We start from the raw sequence: 14,536 nt of genomic DNA on the forward strand, positions 1-14,536 counted from the left end.
ACAATCCACCGTGCCATCTGCAGATGCCAACTAAAGCTCTGTCATGCAAAAAGGAAGCCATATGTGAACATGGTCCAGAAGCGCCGTCGTGTCCTGTGGGCCAAGGCTCATTTAAAATGGACTGTTTCAAAGTGGAAAAGTGTTCTATGGTCAGACGAGTCCAAATTTGACATTGTTGTTGGAAATCACAGCTAATGAGGAAGACAGTAAATCATCTCTTTTATTCTACTTTATGAATAAGGGTCAAGTAGGATAATGCGCTCCCTTGTGGATGGGTTGCTATCAGTCGACAGTGTGCACAAAGCTATAGTAAAGGGAGTCGTGTTGAGTAGAACGACATGCATCCCATGCTCCTCTTTACTTCTCCAATGGTTTATCGAAGTTTAAGTAGTGCTAGAGAGCTTACCTCTAGACCAGGGGTGGCGAACGTCGGTCCTGGAGAGCCACGTTCATGCAGAGTTCAGCTCCAACCCTGATAAAAACTCTGCCTGTAGCTTTCTAGTAACCCTTCAGACCTTGATTAGGGTTAAAGCAAAACTCTGCAGGACTGTGGCTCTCCAGGACCGACGTTCGCCACCCCTGCTCTAGGCGAAGATACATTAAGGATGGTATAAGGTAAATGGAATTTTTTTGGGAAGTCTGCAAGCATCCCTCTATTGTATTTAACTCTCTCCCCAAACCGGTGTTGGGGTTTGAAGTGCTCCCCTGGGTCAGGGCTGCTTGGTAATGAGAGTTGCTATGGGCAGTACACTATGCGTCCCATGTTCCTCGTTTTACCCACCTCTCCAATTTGTTTCAGAGTTTAAGTAGGGCTAAGAGATTCCCTTAGCATATTTATTCCTCAGGGTTCAGGTAAGGCAGATGAATTACTATGGACAGACTTTTGACCTGTTGGTATGGATGCTATTATAATGAAGTCTGGTTGTCAATGGCAGAACGCTAGCACCCCATGAACTGTGTGAAGAAGAGTTTTGAAAACGCGACCTAAGTATTGAGAAATGTGTCCTAGTGATTGTAAAAAACTATAATACTTTCACATACGGTGGTCTGCAGTATAGAAACAGGACGTGCATGTGTGTGTTTGTGAGAATGTGTAAATCCAGCTAACCGGAATGTTCTCAGAACCTTAGCTAATGTTCTGTCAAGGTTCTTTCAAAGTTATGAACAAACGTTCTTCCAGTAACGTTAACAGAACGTTCATTCAGAGTTATCTGGTCTTTAATAATGTTCTTAAAACATTAGCACAAAAACATTATTTATACATTGTTGTGGAGCGTTTTTTCCTGAAATTGTTTACTTGGACGTTCGTCTAACATTTGTAAATGATACTACTTGTTCCAGAACGTTCAGAGAACATTCAAAAGTAACGTTCCCATAATGTTTGCAAAATCAAGAAAAAAAGTTTTAAAATATTTAATAAAATGGATGTTTTGAACGTTCAGAGAATACTCAGAACTACCATTTCATAACCTAATGGAAACATTAGAAAAAAACTCTGAGAATATATTTTTGTTATCTGGGTTTGTGTGTGTGGATGTATAAATGCTCGTGTCTGTGAGGTTGATGTGAACGTTGATATTGTGCTGCAGGCGGTTTTCTGCTTTTCTCGTCTCTGAACGGAAACCACAAAGAAGACATACCAGAAATTATCTAGTGACTAATAATAACCAATCAAAGACAACGGTTTATTAAAACTGAGTTCTGATGACGTCATAAAGCTGAACTGGATTTATTTCCCATAATGTTATTTTAAACCTGAATTACTTTACTTCTTCCGCTGATCACAAAAGAAGATATTTCGAAGAACATCGGGAACCAAACAACATTTTTCATTGATATTTCTCAAAATATCTTCTTTTCTGTTTTACGAAAGAAAGTCATACAGGTTTGAACCACACAAATGATGACAGAACGATCCTTTTAAAGTTAAATGTTCACAATATTTTATTTGCGGTTCTACCTGCATTACATTCATATCTTTACTGTAATCGACAGCGTGTTTATGTGAGCAGCAAAGCGTCTGCAGAACAATATCAACGTTCACATCAACATCACAGACACAAGCATTCATACATATTACATAATCCCTTTAATAAACTCAAATGAAATCACTTTGTTCTGTGATGAATCTTTGTTGAAAGAATCGACAGCACAGCTCTGATAGTAAAGACAGATTTTATTGACTCGAGCGAAAGCGTTTATTTGAAGCATCTACATTTACAGGAACGCTAAATGAAATAAAGAGATCAGAGCGTTAATGAAAGCGTTTTAAAGAGCAACACAGCTGTATTTGATGAAACACAGATTTCTTCTAATAATCTCAGGGTGACAGGGGCTGTTTGGAGTTCTTCGGCTTGCGCGCCCCGTGAAGAGTGCTGTACTCGCTTGAGCGCGCGTTCAGCGGCTGGACAACAGATAAAACACGTGTTAGAGAATGAAATTCATTTCAATAATTTAATAAAACTTCACATTAATGATCTGCATTTAATGACCATCCTCTGGTGAGGAACCTCTTTATAACATATTAAAGCCAGCTAGAAATCGCCATGTATACAGACCGAATTTCTGAATAAATATTATAAATTTATCTAAAATATTATCTGGGTTTTTAATATTTTACCCATCATTAGAGTATTTTTAGATATACAAACAAACATAGAAACACAACATTTTGTTTGTCAATAGAATAAAATAAAGGTCTCAGTAGTTAATGTTAGTTCATCTAATTTAACAAATATAATATGCATTATCTAATATTATTTTAGTTAATAAAATACAGCTGTTCATCAACAGTTACATCATGATTTTAATTATGTATTAGTAAATGTTGAGTTTAATATTATGATAAATAAATGCTGTAGAAGTATTTTTCATTGTTAGTTCATGTTAACTAAAGTGTTACCAAAACAACTTGATTCATCTAGACGGATCATGTCAAATTCAGTACATTTGATCTTATTTATTTAATATTATTTTAATTAATTTTTTACAGATTTAAACCATTTTTCTCTAAATTTTCCCCCGGCGGCCCCGGACCCTGTGAAATACTCTGACACACATTATATAACATGTTAGTATTAGTTTTTATGGTTTACTCCAGATGTTGACGCTGCTCGTACCTGATACATATCTCCTGCAGAATTATTAGTGATCAGATTCTGCCGGTCAGAGGCTGGAGAGACACAGAGAGAGAGAGATGAGTGATTTCTGATATCTGCAGGAATATGAAGCGGACTGTGAGTGCGCCGCACCTTTGTTGCCCTGGTAGCTGCTCCTGGTTCTGGGTTGAGCGCAGATGCTGTAAATGGCCCATCCGATCATACCCGTGACGATGACATCACTGAACAGAACCGTGAGCAGCGCCGGCGTGTTCAGCTGGATCAGACCATCACTGCCTGCAGGAACACATTCACAAAATAACACTTTATATTAAGAGTCTTTAACTACTATGTACTAACATGTAAATTAATAATAAATTCCTGCATGTAATCAGAGCTGTATTTATTTGTGTATTTACATCTATAATTACACTTTTGACCCATTAACCCACACTTAAACCGACCCAAACCTGTCCTAATCTCACCCGTATCCACCTCAATAGCAACATGAACACAATATCTACACAGAACTGATTTTTTTAATCTATTTTTTAATGTATTTTTTTAAGTACATATTAGTTAAAGAGGGCCATACACTGTAAAAGATGACTGTAATTTTAACTGCACTTTAAAAATAAAAGCTCCTTATTGGCATTGATGGTTCCATGGAGAACCTTTAACATCCATGGAATCTTTCCATTTCACTAGTTTATAGTGGGAAAAGGTTCTTTAGATTTTTAAAATCTTCTTCACACTAAGAAAAAAGTGGTTCTTTTAAAAACGAACTGCTGGGGAACCAGAAACAGATCTTCTATTGCATTACTGCGAGAAAAAGAAAAAAACCCTTTTGGAAACTTTATTTTTAAGAGTATGTAAAAAAGTGTAAAAATGCTACAGTAAGTTAACAGCATTAAGTTCTCTTACTATATATGGAGAAAATCTGTAATAGATCAAATCTTTCATGTAATTTTACAGAAAAATACTGTTAAATGTACAGTTTTTAGGAGTAAAAAATAACAAATCAGCTTATAATTTACAGCGAAAAGCCCCAAAACTGACATTCCCAGAATTCCCTGTGAGAGTCAGATAATCAGATTTGATGGTTTTTCATTTTAGTACTTGTGTTTCTTCTTAGTTTGTTGTATCAGTTATGTACTTTAATGTTTAATGAATGTTTGCTGCAGTATTTTAGGGTCGTGTGTGTGTCCATGATGGTGATCAGTGTGTCCCTCAGCTTGTGATTCATCATGTATGATCAGTGTTATTACGATGTTTGTCAGTAAATGTTAAAGAATCATAACAGATGTCAGCAGCAGCGAGGCCTTCATAATTCAGCAGAAAATGCTGCAAGATTTACCAGTTTATTTATTTTTGAATTACAGTTTTAAATGCTCAAATGTGCATTCAAATATTCTGTGAATATGTTTATTGAATTATTCTGGCAGTTTTTTTATTTATGTATTTAATTGTACTGATCATTGAGTATAATAGTGTGGAAACACGTGTGTTTGGACGACCCGTTTGATTTATACCAGCAGCTGCAGAAGACGAAGTAAAATACAGACGAGATGTGTCAGATTCAGCTCTAAATCAACTGTAAATCGATAAAGCAAGACTTTCTCACACTGTTCAGTCCAATTATAGTGCATATAATTCATGTTTTTACATTTCATATAGAGTAAAATGCAGAACAGAAGCGTGGGGTGACTCTCAGCGCTCCAAAACAGACACGTTTCACTCACTCAGGACTTTGACGCGGAGTTTTTGTCTGGGACAGAGATCATTCTCAGGATCACTCTCAAGACACCCTACAGTGTTGTTCCCTACACATGTGTAGATCATATCTGCATCCTCCATCAGTGACTTCTTCTCAGGATGTAAGTCACCATTGGGACATTCCGGATACATATTAGAAATAGTGATTTCTGGATCTGCAAAGTGAACAGTAGGTTAGATTATTACACCTTTTTCACTGACAGCAAAATACTACGAAAGCTTGTTTCCACCAGGGAATAAAAAATAAAAAGGTAACTGCCAGTTTTTATCTCACAATTCTGAGTTTAAATCTTGCAATACTGACTTTTTTCTCCATATTGTGAGATAAAAAGCCACAATTAGCTTTTTTTTTTATTCCCTTAGTATTGCCATAAAATACTAATGTGACTGTGAAATAGCAAATATTTCAAGCTGAAGTTGATTCTCACCCGCTCCATCTGCTAATTCCACTGATCTCAGAGCTGTCAGCAGGCAGAACAACCAGAACAAGCGTCTTTCCATGTCTCTCGGTGATGTTTTATGATGATTATTACTCCTTCACTTTGATCTCTTCCCTGTAAATAAAGAGGAGAATCTGTTGTTGATGTGTCAGATTCACTGTCCTCCATTTTATAGTCATGAGCGTGAGATCCGCCATGATCTCGAGCTCCTCGTCTCCAACATCAACTACAACACAACTCTGATTCTGTCTTAATCGGCCGAACTCGCTGAAATGTGCTTTACAGATTAAATAAACGAATGAAACAAGTCAAACACCGCACAGAAATCATCAGATCTCAATCTAAACACTAAAGCTTTGTTCACACGCTGAAATGACAAATACAGTATTTTATTAGTAGAAACCACAACATTAAAAATCATGTTCATATTCTAAAACATTCTGATTATAAATACAACATTTGATAACACCTCACTATATGCTTCAGATTATTCATATTTATTAATATGCAGTGGATGTTTCTAAACAACAATGAACAAAGCTTTTACAGGATTTATTAATTTTGGTTAAAATTAATTTCTACATATACTAAAGTTGTAAAATTAATGTTTTATGAACGATCATTAATTAACAAAGAATTGAACCTGGTGATGCATTAACTAACATTGAGCATTATGTTTGTTACAGTATTTATTCATCTATATTTAAGTTATTTAATAAAATACACAGTTCATGTTACCTCAGGTTCATTAAATAATAATAATGTATTAGTAAATGTTATAACATTCACTAAGATTATTAAATGCTGTTTTAGTATTTTTCATTGTTAGTTCAGGCAAACTAATACAGTTAACTAATGAAACCTTATTATGAAGTGTTACAGCAAAATGTTAACACACAAAAAAGTGTATATCTAATAAGATACAGGCTATTAATATCACATTAAAGTTACAATCCAACATTATTTAATTAAAAAAATCAAATCCACTAAATATGCATTTAAATATCGCTGGTTTATATTTATAATTTCTGTCAAATGTAGTTCCGTACCTCAGATCGTGTGGTTCAGACGCTGACGGTGTGAAAGACTGCGATGAACCGGAAGTCAGAACACACGACACGATCTGGACCTGAACTTTATCCAGATGAACTGAAATAAACAATGAAGAAGAAACTCAAACTCACGTAACATTAACGGAAACAAAAGCTCAAGATTAAGATCAAGATAATAAAATAACCGTTTTCAGTCGAGAAAAAAGCACGTGACAGCCGTTAAATCAGTGTTGTGAACGATCGCTCGCGCGTCTCTGTGTGTTTTATAGTTGTTTTCGTGCTCTTACACACAGTCTGACATCAATAAAGAGCACAAACTGCAGATGAAAGATCGATCCACATTGACTTCCGGTGCCGTAAACTGAAGACCACAAACACCTGCGAACACCCTTCAAAACACACACAAACTCACACACATTATTGCACTGATCGTGTGTGATGTGTTGTTTCTCCAGACACTTTATTGAGGTATTTTCATCATATAACTGATACAGCAACTTTCACAAGCAAGAGAGAGAGAATCACACTCGAATAGTAACAATAATAAAGCAGCACCAGTTAATCTCAGGTACGGCTAGAGTTAAACTACAGCGCCTCCTGCTGGATCTCTTCATAATGAGCTTTACAAATATTTATATACACATGATTTCAATGCCTTAGCAAGAATACTCTTTAAACTTCTATTCATTTATAAGTATTTCACAATATCTGCAGATTTAGTGAACATTCATTCATATTACACAAATATGATGTAGCATTCCGTATAGCAGCAAAGAACTCTGGGTAAATACTGATGAAAGCACATATTTACAGTCAGTACAGTGTGGAGTCCATTAATGTACAGGTGCTTCTGAGGGAGAGAATGAACTACAGATCCCATGAATCACTCTCACTGTTTTGGTCTTTTTCAAGTATTTCCTCTGATTGTAAGAGCAGCAATACAATTAACTAATGTTAGTTACTGATCCCTAGCTAGTCTGGGGGGGAAAAGTCCCCGTTTCCATAGTAACAGTGGATTCTCTGAACAGTGGATTATGGGTAGTGTAGTTCTTCATCAAGACAAAGCAGTCTGCCTGTCACCTGACATTTGATTTATAAGAACGACGAAACCGGATCACGTTCTGCCCGCTGCCATGTTGACCTTACAGGCGTCAGGTGGATCAGGCGTGAGGTCAGAGGTCAGAGGTCAGTGTGTGCAGATGTTCAGAGCCAGATCTCGTCGCTGCTGGTGCTGCTCACTTTATAGATGTAGCCCACCATCGGATAGCGAGCGAAACCTGTCGAGACACAATCATTCACATCTACGAGACTCGACCACACAGTTCAGTAAAGAGATTGGTTCTGGATATCTGGGGTCTTTAAGGCACAGTTCTAACCCTAACCCTAAAAATTAATATTACTAGAGAAAATGTTTTTGAGGAGCCTGGAAAGGTTCTTCAGTGGCTCTTTCATTCTTAAAGGGACAGTAAATTCGGACATCATTTACTTTTGCTGATCAGTGTTTATATGTGAATAAAAGCCTAAACTAAATCACATACAGCGATCGTGTTTCTTCAGAAGACTTGGATTAAACCGCTCCATTCATATGGATTTATTTCTCTTTATCTCAGCGTTTTGGGTGAACAGACAGAAATCTCTCATATTTCATTAAAATATCTTCATTTGTGTTCTGAAGATGAATGAAAAATGAATTCTTAACGCTTAAAGTGAACTGTCCCTTTAAGCGTGTGGCACACAGGTCATGACCTCTGACCTCGAGCAGCGTAGGCCGCAGACAGATCCTCCTCTTCCTCGTCCGTGCGTCTCCTCTCCAGTGTGTTCGGTCTGGAGATCTGCTGCCCTGAAACACGTCAGCTTGAGTTAGTCGTGCTGGTCAGGTGATGTTTCAGAGACTCACAGTAACTGTACAGTAATACACTAATGTTTTATGTCATATTCCAGTTACAGTGGCAGCTGTGGACGGAAGCGAGCCTCACCCTTACAGAGCGTCCGGTCGTCGTTCAGCTGCACGTGTGACGGTAAAGACATGTTCTCTCTGGGCAGATACACGCCGTTCACCTGGACCTTCACCATGTCATGACTGCAACAACAAACAGCAGAACAGTCACCAGATCAGCCTTTCAGTGATGTTATAATCAGCAGGGAATGCTGGGAGATTGCGCACCGTTTGGAGGACAGATGAACAGCGACGGGCTCTTCTGAGAAACAACAGAGACACAAGCGTTTCATTTCAGTGCACATGAATACAACTACTTAAAAGCTCTCGTCTGCAGTGTTGGGCGTTCAGTCACTGTACCGACGGCTTTGCTTTTGTCCTTCTGTAGGAGGAAGAACACCATCAGGGTGAAGATGAGGAGGGTGATGAAGCCGGCGACACCACCCGTCACTATCCCAAACATCGGCACCTCCACCCGCGACTGCAGGAACTCTGGAGGAACGGGACACAAACTCATACAGACCAGCATTTACATGACTTACACCAGCGGTCAAACGTTCGGGGTCAGCGAGATTTATTAATGTTTCTGAAAGAGTCTCTTCTGCTCTCCAAACCTGCATTAATTTGATCAAAAATACAGTAAAACAGTGAAATATTATTCCAGTGTAAATCAGCTGTTTTCTATGTGAATATTTAGTAAAGTGTAATTTATTCCTGCGATCAAAGCTGAATTTTCAGCATCATTACTCCAGTCTTCAGAGTCACATGATCCTTCAGAAATCATTCTGATATGATGATTTGATGCTCAAGAAACATTTATGATTATTATCAATGTTGGAAACAGTCGTGCTGTACGGAAGAGGATTAGGGTTATAATAAAAGCATAAAACCATCTCGAGATTAAAGTCATCATAATGTGAGATTTCACTCGTTAAATTTTTAAAAAAAAAGTTGAAAAAATGTTGGAGAATAAACTTTAAATTTCGAGAAAAAAGTAGAAATAAAATGTTGAGAATAAAGTTTTTATGTTTCGAGAAAAAACGTTACATTTCAAGAAAAAAGTAAAAAAAAAAAAATTGAGAATAAACTTTGAGAAAGTCGTGTTTCAAGAAAAATCGTTAAATTTCAAGGAAAATAAATGTTTATTCTCAACATTTTATTTAAACTTTTTCTCAAAATTTAACAAGTTTTCTCTCAAAACACGACTTTATTCTCAAATTTAATGAGTTTTCTCGACATTTTATTTTGAGTTTAATCTGGCATTATATTGACTTTAATCTTAAGATGTTTTTTTTATTTATTTATTATTGTTTGGCCCTAATCCTCTTCCGTAGTGCTGCTTCATATTTCTGTGGAATACATTTTATTTCCCAGGATTCTTTGATGAATGTCGTTACTGTCACTTTTGATCAATTTAGTGCGTCTTTGATGAAAGTATTAATTTCTTTAAAAAAAAACAGAACATTTACTAATATGAATAATGAATAAACGCGTCGTGTCACCTGTGAGCGTGAGGTTGCTGTGGGCGGAGCCGAGGCTGTTGTTGGCGTTCACAGAGATGTTTCCTGATAGGCTGCTCAGAGTGACCTGTAGGCTGTGATTGGCCAGCCACGGGAAGCTCCGTGAGTCCAGGATGAGGAAGTCGGAGCTGTTGGCCAGCAGCTGACCGGACCGATCCACCCAGGTGATGGTGGCGGGGGGGTTGGACCGAACCAAAGCGAAGAGGATCAGGGAGAGGCCGGGGTCAGAGGTCTCGCTGTAGTGGGCGTCCACACGCAGGATCTCCGGCTGGACTGAGACACCAGGAAACAAACACACGTGTGGGAAGTTAGTTCAAGCTTTTAAAGCTGCACTATGGAACTTTGGCCTCTCTATCGCCATCTGTGGTTGAAACATAAAATTTCTGACCAAAAATATCTGACCAACAGAGCAAAATTTAAATTCATATCATTATTATTAATAATAATAATATTATACTTTATATTAATATATAACATTATTATTATTGTTATTATTTAATTTTAGGTTTGATATCCAACCCGACAGATCAAAATTAACATTAATATGTTATGTATATGTTAATATTACAAATAAATTTACATTTAAATATTATTATTAATATTATCATTTATACTAATATGAGACATTATTTTTATTAATTTTACATCAGATATCTGACCCGACAGATTCAAATGTAAATTATTATTATGAATCAATTTTAATGTATATTCTATAACATTATTATTATGGTTAATATTTGAAGAGTTGTTTATGTACCTGCTCTGTAATGTAATTTCATTAATTGCTTTATCACAGGAGCGTGTCTCAGACTCACACTGGACGTTGAGCGTGACGGTGGCGTTGTAACTCTCTCCTCCCGCAGGGTTTCGCGCCGCACACACCAGCTCTCGGTCCCAGCGCTTGGGTTTGAGTGTGAACGTGCTGTTGCGCTCGGATCCGTATTTAAGCACTCCGGAATCCCCTGGTGATGTCATAACCAGACGCCCCGCCCCCCGGCTGCCCGTCACCTCGCTCTGCCTCTCCCCGTTCAGGTACCAGGTCAGCAGGGGCGGGGCTTGAGGATTCCAGCCCTCTGATTGGCAGCTGAACAGGTGAGTGATGTTCTCCTGTATGGTGACTGACGAGGTCTGCTGTCCGTCAATTTTGGGGGCGGGGTCAAATGCTGCTGGCAGAGAGAAAAATAAAGTCAAGAGCAAAACTGAAACAAAAACATAATTTAAACAAGAACGTCTTACCTGTGCTGGCCCAGATCATGGTGTGGAAGAATAAAGCAGAGAGACGTGTCCTCATAGTCACCTACACACACACACACACACACACACACACGAGAAACAACCAGGAGAGTCTCAACCAGCTACACAAAACTACAATCACACATAATTACAAACTAGAATTGTCCAGCTGCACACATGAACTGCTGAAGTGTGTGTCGTTCAGACCGATTTGAGTGTGTGATTGAATCTGTCCAGAGTGATGTTGACATGCAGAGTCTGCATCTCTCAGCTGAAGGAGACACACACACACACACACACACACACACACACTGATACTGTACAAATGATGCACATGACAATAATCTTGCACACACACACACACACACACTCTCTCTCTCTCTCGGAGTGTTTTACCTCTGTGCACAGAGACGCTGCTGATTCCAGCCGGCTGAGGATCCATTCAGAATGCAAACACACACACACACACACACACACACACACACTCACACAGGAGCGTCACACACACTGACGCAGCACGTATGGGGGGGGGGCTGTGATTCATTACTGATATAAAACACTGAGAGCAGGAGGCAGCAGACGAGTGTTCACTGACTGTGTGTGTGTGTGTGTGTGTGTGTGTGTTTATTGAACCTCCTCTATCCAAACGCAGGATAAACCTCGTCAGATCTGAGCTCGACTAGTCAGGTCTGCTCAGCCTCTGCAGTGCAGGTTCACATTCAGACACGAGCAGCTGCACACAGAACTCATGATGATGAAGAACAGCATCCAGACAGCATTTCCTCATCTGTAAGTCCAAACCGACATACAGATGAGGGATACAGCAGCCGATTCTTCTTAAACAGGCAATAAACACAAGAACTGATAGAAGTTTCAATAGAACAAGCTAGAACAGGGAGGGATTGAGAAACAGTGAAAGCAGAGAAGGAGAACAGAGTAAGTGCTTGCAGAAGAGATGACTTTTCGGCTGTTTCTTGAATATTTCAGGGATTCTGTTCGGATAGGTTTGGGAAGATCATTCCACCAGTGAGGAACAGTGAATGAGAAGGTTCTGGAAAGTGATTTTGTGCCTCTCTGTTGAAGAGGTTTGATTGCATATGCTGGAAGTCCAGCCAGAAGAGCATTGCAATAGTCCAGTCTAGAAATAACAAGGGCCTGGATGAGAAGTTGTGCAGCATGCTCCGTTAGGAAGGGCCCGATCTTCCTGATGTTGTGCAGTGCAAACCTGCATGATCATGCCATCCTTGCAATGTGGTCCTTGAAAGTCAGCTGTTCATCAAAGATTACCCTCGAACTGAGCTGGATGGTAAAGTTGTGCCTGGGAAGACAAGAAGCTCCGTCTTCACTAGGCTGAGCTGTAGGTGATGTTCTTCCATCCATTGCGAAATTTCCGCCAGGCGGTCTGCAGCTACTGTGGGATCGTCTGTTTGAAATAAAAAGTAGAGATGAGTGTCATCAGCATAGCAATGGTAGGAGAAACCATGTGCCTGTATAATAGGTCCCAGTGATGTAGTGTTTATGGAGAAGAGGAGAGGTCCAAGTACTGAACCCTGGGGTACCCCGGGGACCAGATGATGTGTTTCGGAGCTGTGAGGTAAGATTCAAACCAGCAAAGTGTTGTTCCAGCCATGGATCTGATGGTTAACAGCGTCGAAGGTGGCAGGTAATCTAGCAGAATGAGAACTGAAGATTTGGGATCAACTTTCGAAATCCGTAGGGCTTCAGCGACTGACAGAAAGGTAGTCTCGGTTGAGTGGCTGCTTTTAAACCTGATTGATTATCGTCCAGCTGGTTGTTCTGTGAAAGGATGACACCTAGTTCGCTATGAATAGGAGGAGAGAGACAGGTCTTTAACTTTCTACAAGGTTTCGTCTGGATGAAACTGGTCGTCGGTCCATTGTTCGTATTTTTTAAACTCCATTGTTGATTCGAATAGCAAACAACTCTTCTTGCACGCACCACAGACTTTTAAAAATGGTGGTTGAAATAAAATGCTGCATGAACTCAACCAATCAGCATGTTCAGCACCCAAGTCCCACCCCCAAAAGTTCCTGATCTTTGAAAAGGAAATACCTCACGAGCAGGGACTTTCTGGGGAGGAATTTTTACCTAAAACTTCATTTAGACCCTGGTTCCTGCGGTCGAAAGACACCAAATACCACCCCAAAGTCCCTAGTTCCTGAGGAAAGTTCCTGCGGTGGAAACACGGCTATTGAGAGACAACAGGAAAGTAGCAGAAAAGTAAAAAGACACACAAGTGTCCTTGCTCGGTGGACTCACACAGGTAGAGTCTCACCAAACACCGATCGCATCAGTCGTGACCGATTCAATAAAAACTGCATCAAAACAAGCAGTTTTATCTCCTAAACTTCAGAATGAGTCCTCAGATGAAGGTTGATAACTGTAACATAACTTCTTCCTGGCATTTATTCATCAGCAGATGCTTCTGAAACATATGCAGGTATATCAGTGCTAACATTGACTTGTTCCTGTAGTGCTTTATACAATACAGATCGTTTCAAAGCAGCTTCACAGTAATAAACAGGAAAATAACAGTTAATGTTGTAAGAGTCATCAATTATGAAACAAATTCAAAAGCAGCTCTACAGAAGACAATAGTGTCATTATTCAGCTCAATTCAGTTCAATAACAGAGTCAATGTTCATCAGTTATTAATGACTTCAAAAGCAGCTTGACACAAGTCAGACATCTGTTCATAACACAAGCACATGCTGTAAAAGGGCTACAGCTGGCATTAGTGTAAACGCTCTCTTTCAGGTCCTGTGCAGTCATATTGAAGCGGCAGGGAATTTAAGCATGGCGAAGGTGTTTGGTGGTTCGGCAGATGCAGTGTGATCTGGATCTTCAGCACCGTAGCATTACTGAACAAGCTCTCAAAGAACACAACACACACTTCTGTCATATTCATTTCTTTATTTATATATATTTATTATTTCTCTCAGTTTGGAATTCTTTTTTTAACCATTGCTGTTGCACTTTAGTATTTTTTTTCCAAAAACATAAAGCCAAAACAAAACAAAAAAAAAAACAAAAAAAAAAGAGAGAAAAGAGAATGACAGATCTAGAAAGGAAAAGAGGGCGGAGCATAACATGATGGACAGACGGAGGATGAGGAGGATCATGGTTCTCTTCATCACCATCGACACAAATTCGCACACAGACGGGAGACGGTCTGATAAACACACGCCCGTCTCACATCAGATGATCATGTGACCGTTATTGGTTTGGTCAGACTGAAGACGAAACGGCAGCAGAAATCGTCCAATCTCAGCCACATTTCTACAGAAGCTTGTTTCCGCCACAGAATTTTTACTATAAAAGGCTAATTATATCATAATTTGGACTGTATAACTTTCCGAGTTTATATCTCATGGTTCTAAGAAAAAAAATCAAAATTGCGAGAAAAAAACAGTGATAAAAAAAAATCAGAAATGCGAGTTTACATACCATGATTCTGACA

General features: G+C 39.0%; 2 protein-coding genes across 7 annotated transcripts in view; both read right to left on the minus strand.

Moving 5' to 3' along the window:
• Window positions 1-2,158: 2,158 nt before the first annotated feature.
• On the minus strand, window positions 2,159-13,831 carry LOC127496224 (transmembrane protein 25). 5 transcript variants are annotated; one of them, XM_051863971.1, is made up of 15 exons: window positions 11,452-13,831; window positions 11,059-11,119; window positions 10,638-10,985; window positions 9,805-10,095; window positions 8,663-8,794; window positions 8,531-8,564; window positions 8,343-8,446; window positions 8,120-8,206; window positions 6,552-7,643; window positions 6,364-6,463; window positions 5,303-5,428; window positions 4,841-5,029; window positions 3,252-3,395; window positions 3,120-3,172; window positions 2,159-2,404 (listed from the first exon to the last, which is right to left on the minus strand). In XM_051863971.1, exons 2-9 carry the CDS (start codon window positions 11,111-11,113, stop codon window positions 7,570-7,572), a joined length of 1,125 nt encoding a protein of 374 aa, XP_051719931.1. In that variant the 5' UTR covers window positions 11,114-11,119; window positions 11,452-13,831; the 3' UTR covers window positions 2,159-2,404; window positions 3,120-3,172; window positions 3,252-3,395; window positions 4,841-5,029; window positions 5,303-5,428; window positions 6,364-6,463; window positions 6,552-7,569. The 5 variants fall into 5 exon arrangements, with proteins under 5 accessions (XP_051719931.1, XP_051719930.1, XP_051719928.1 ...); XM_051863970.1 differs by having other exon boundaries at window positions 10,638-10,988; XM_051863968.1 differs by lacking the exon at window positions 11,452-13,831 and adding an exon at window positions 11,263-11,281.
• A 138-nt stretch (window positions 13,832-13,969) lies between these two features.
• The window catches only part of sik3 (SIK family kinase 3), a 26,007-nt gene continuing 25,440 nt past the window's right edge, over window positions 13,970-14,536 (minus strand). For both annotated transcript variants that reach the window (XM_051863956.1, XM_051863955.1), the window contains one exon: window positions 13,970-14,536. This exon is cut by the window's right edge and continues 1,538 nt beyond it. The gene's annotated coding sequence lies outside the window, so the exon portion shown is untranslated.

The sequence above is a fragment of the Ctenopharyngodon idella genome, chromosome 15, assembly GCF_019924925.1.
Source record: "Ctenopharyngodon idella isolate HZGC_01 chromosome 15, HZGC01, whole genome shotgun sequence".
Lineage (NCBI taxonomy): Eukaryota > Metazoa > Chordata > Actinopteri > Cypriniformes > Xenocyprididae > Ctenopharyngodon > Ctenopharyngodon idella.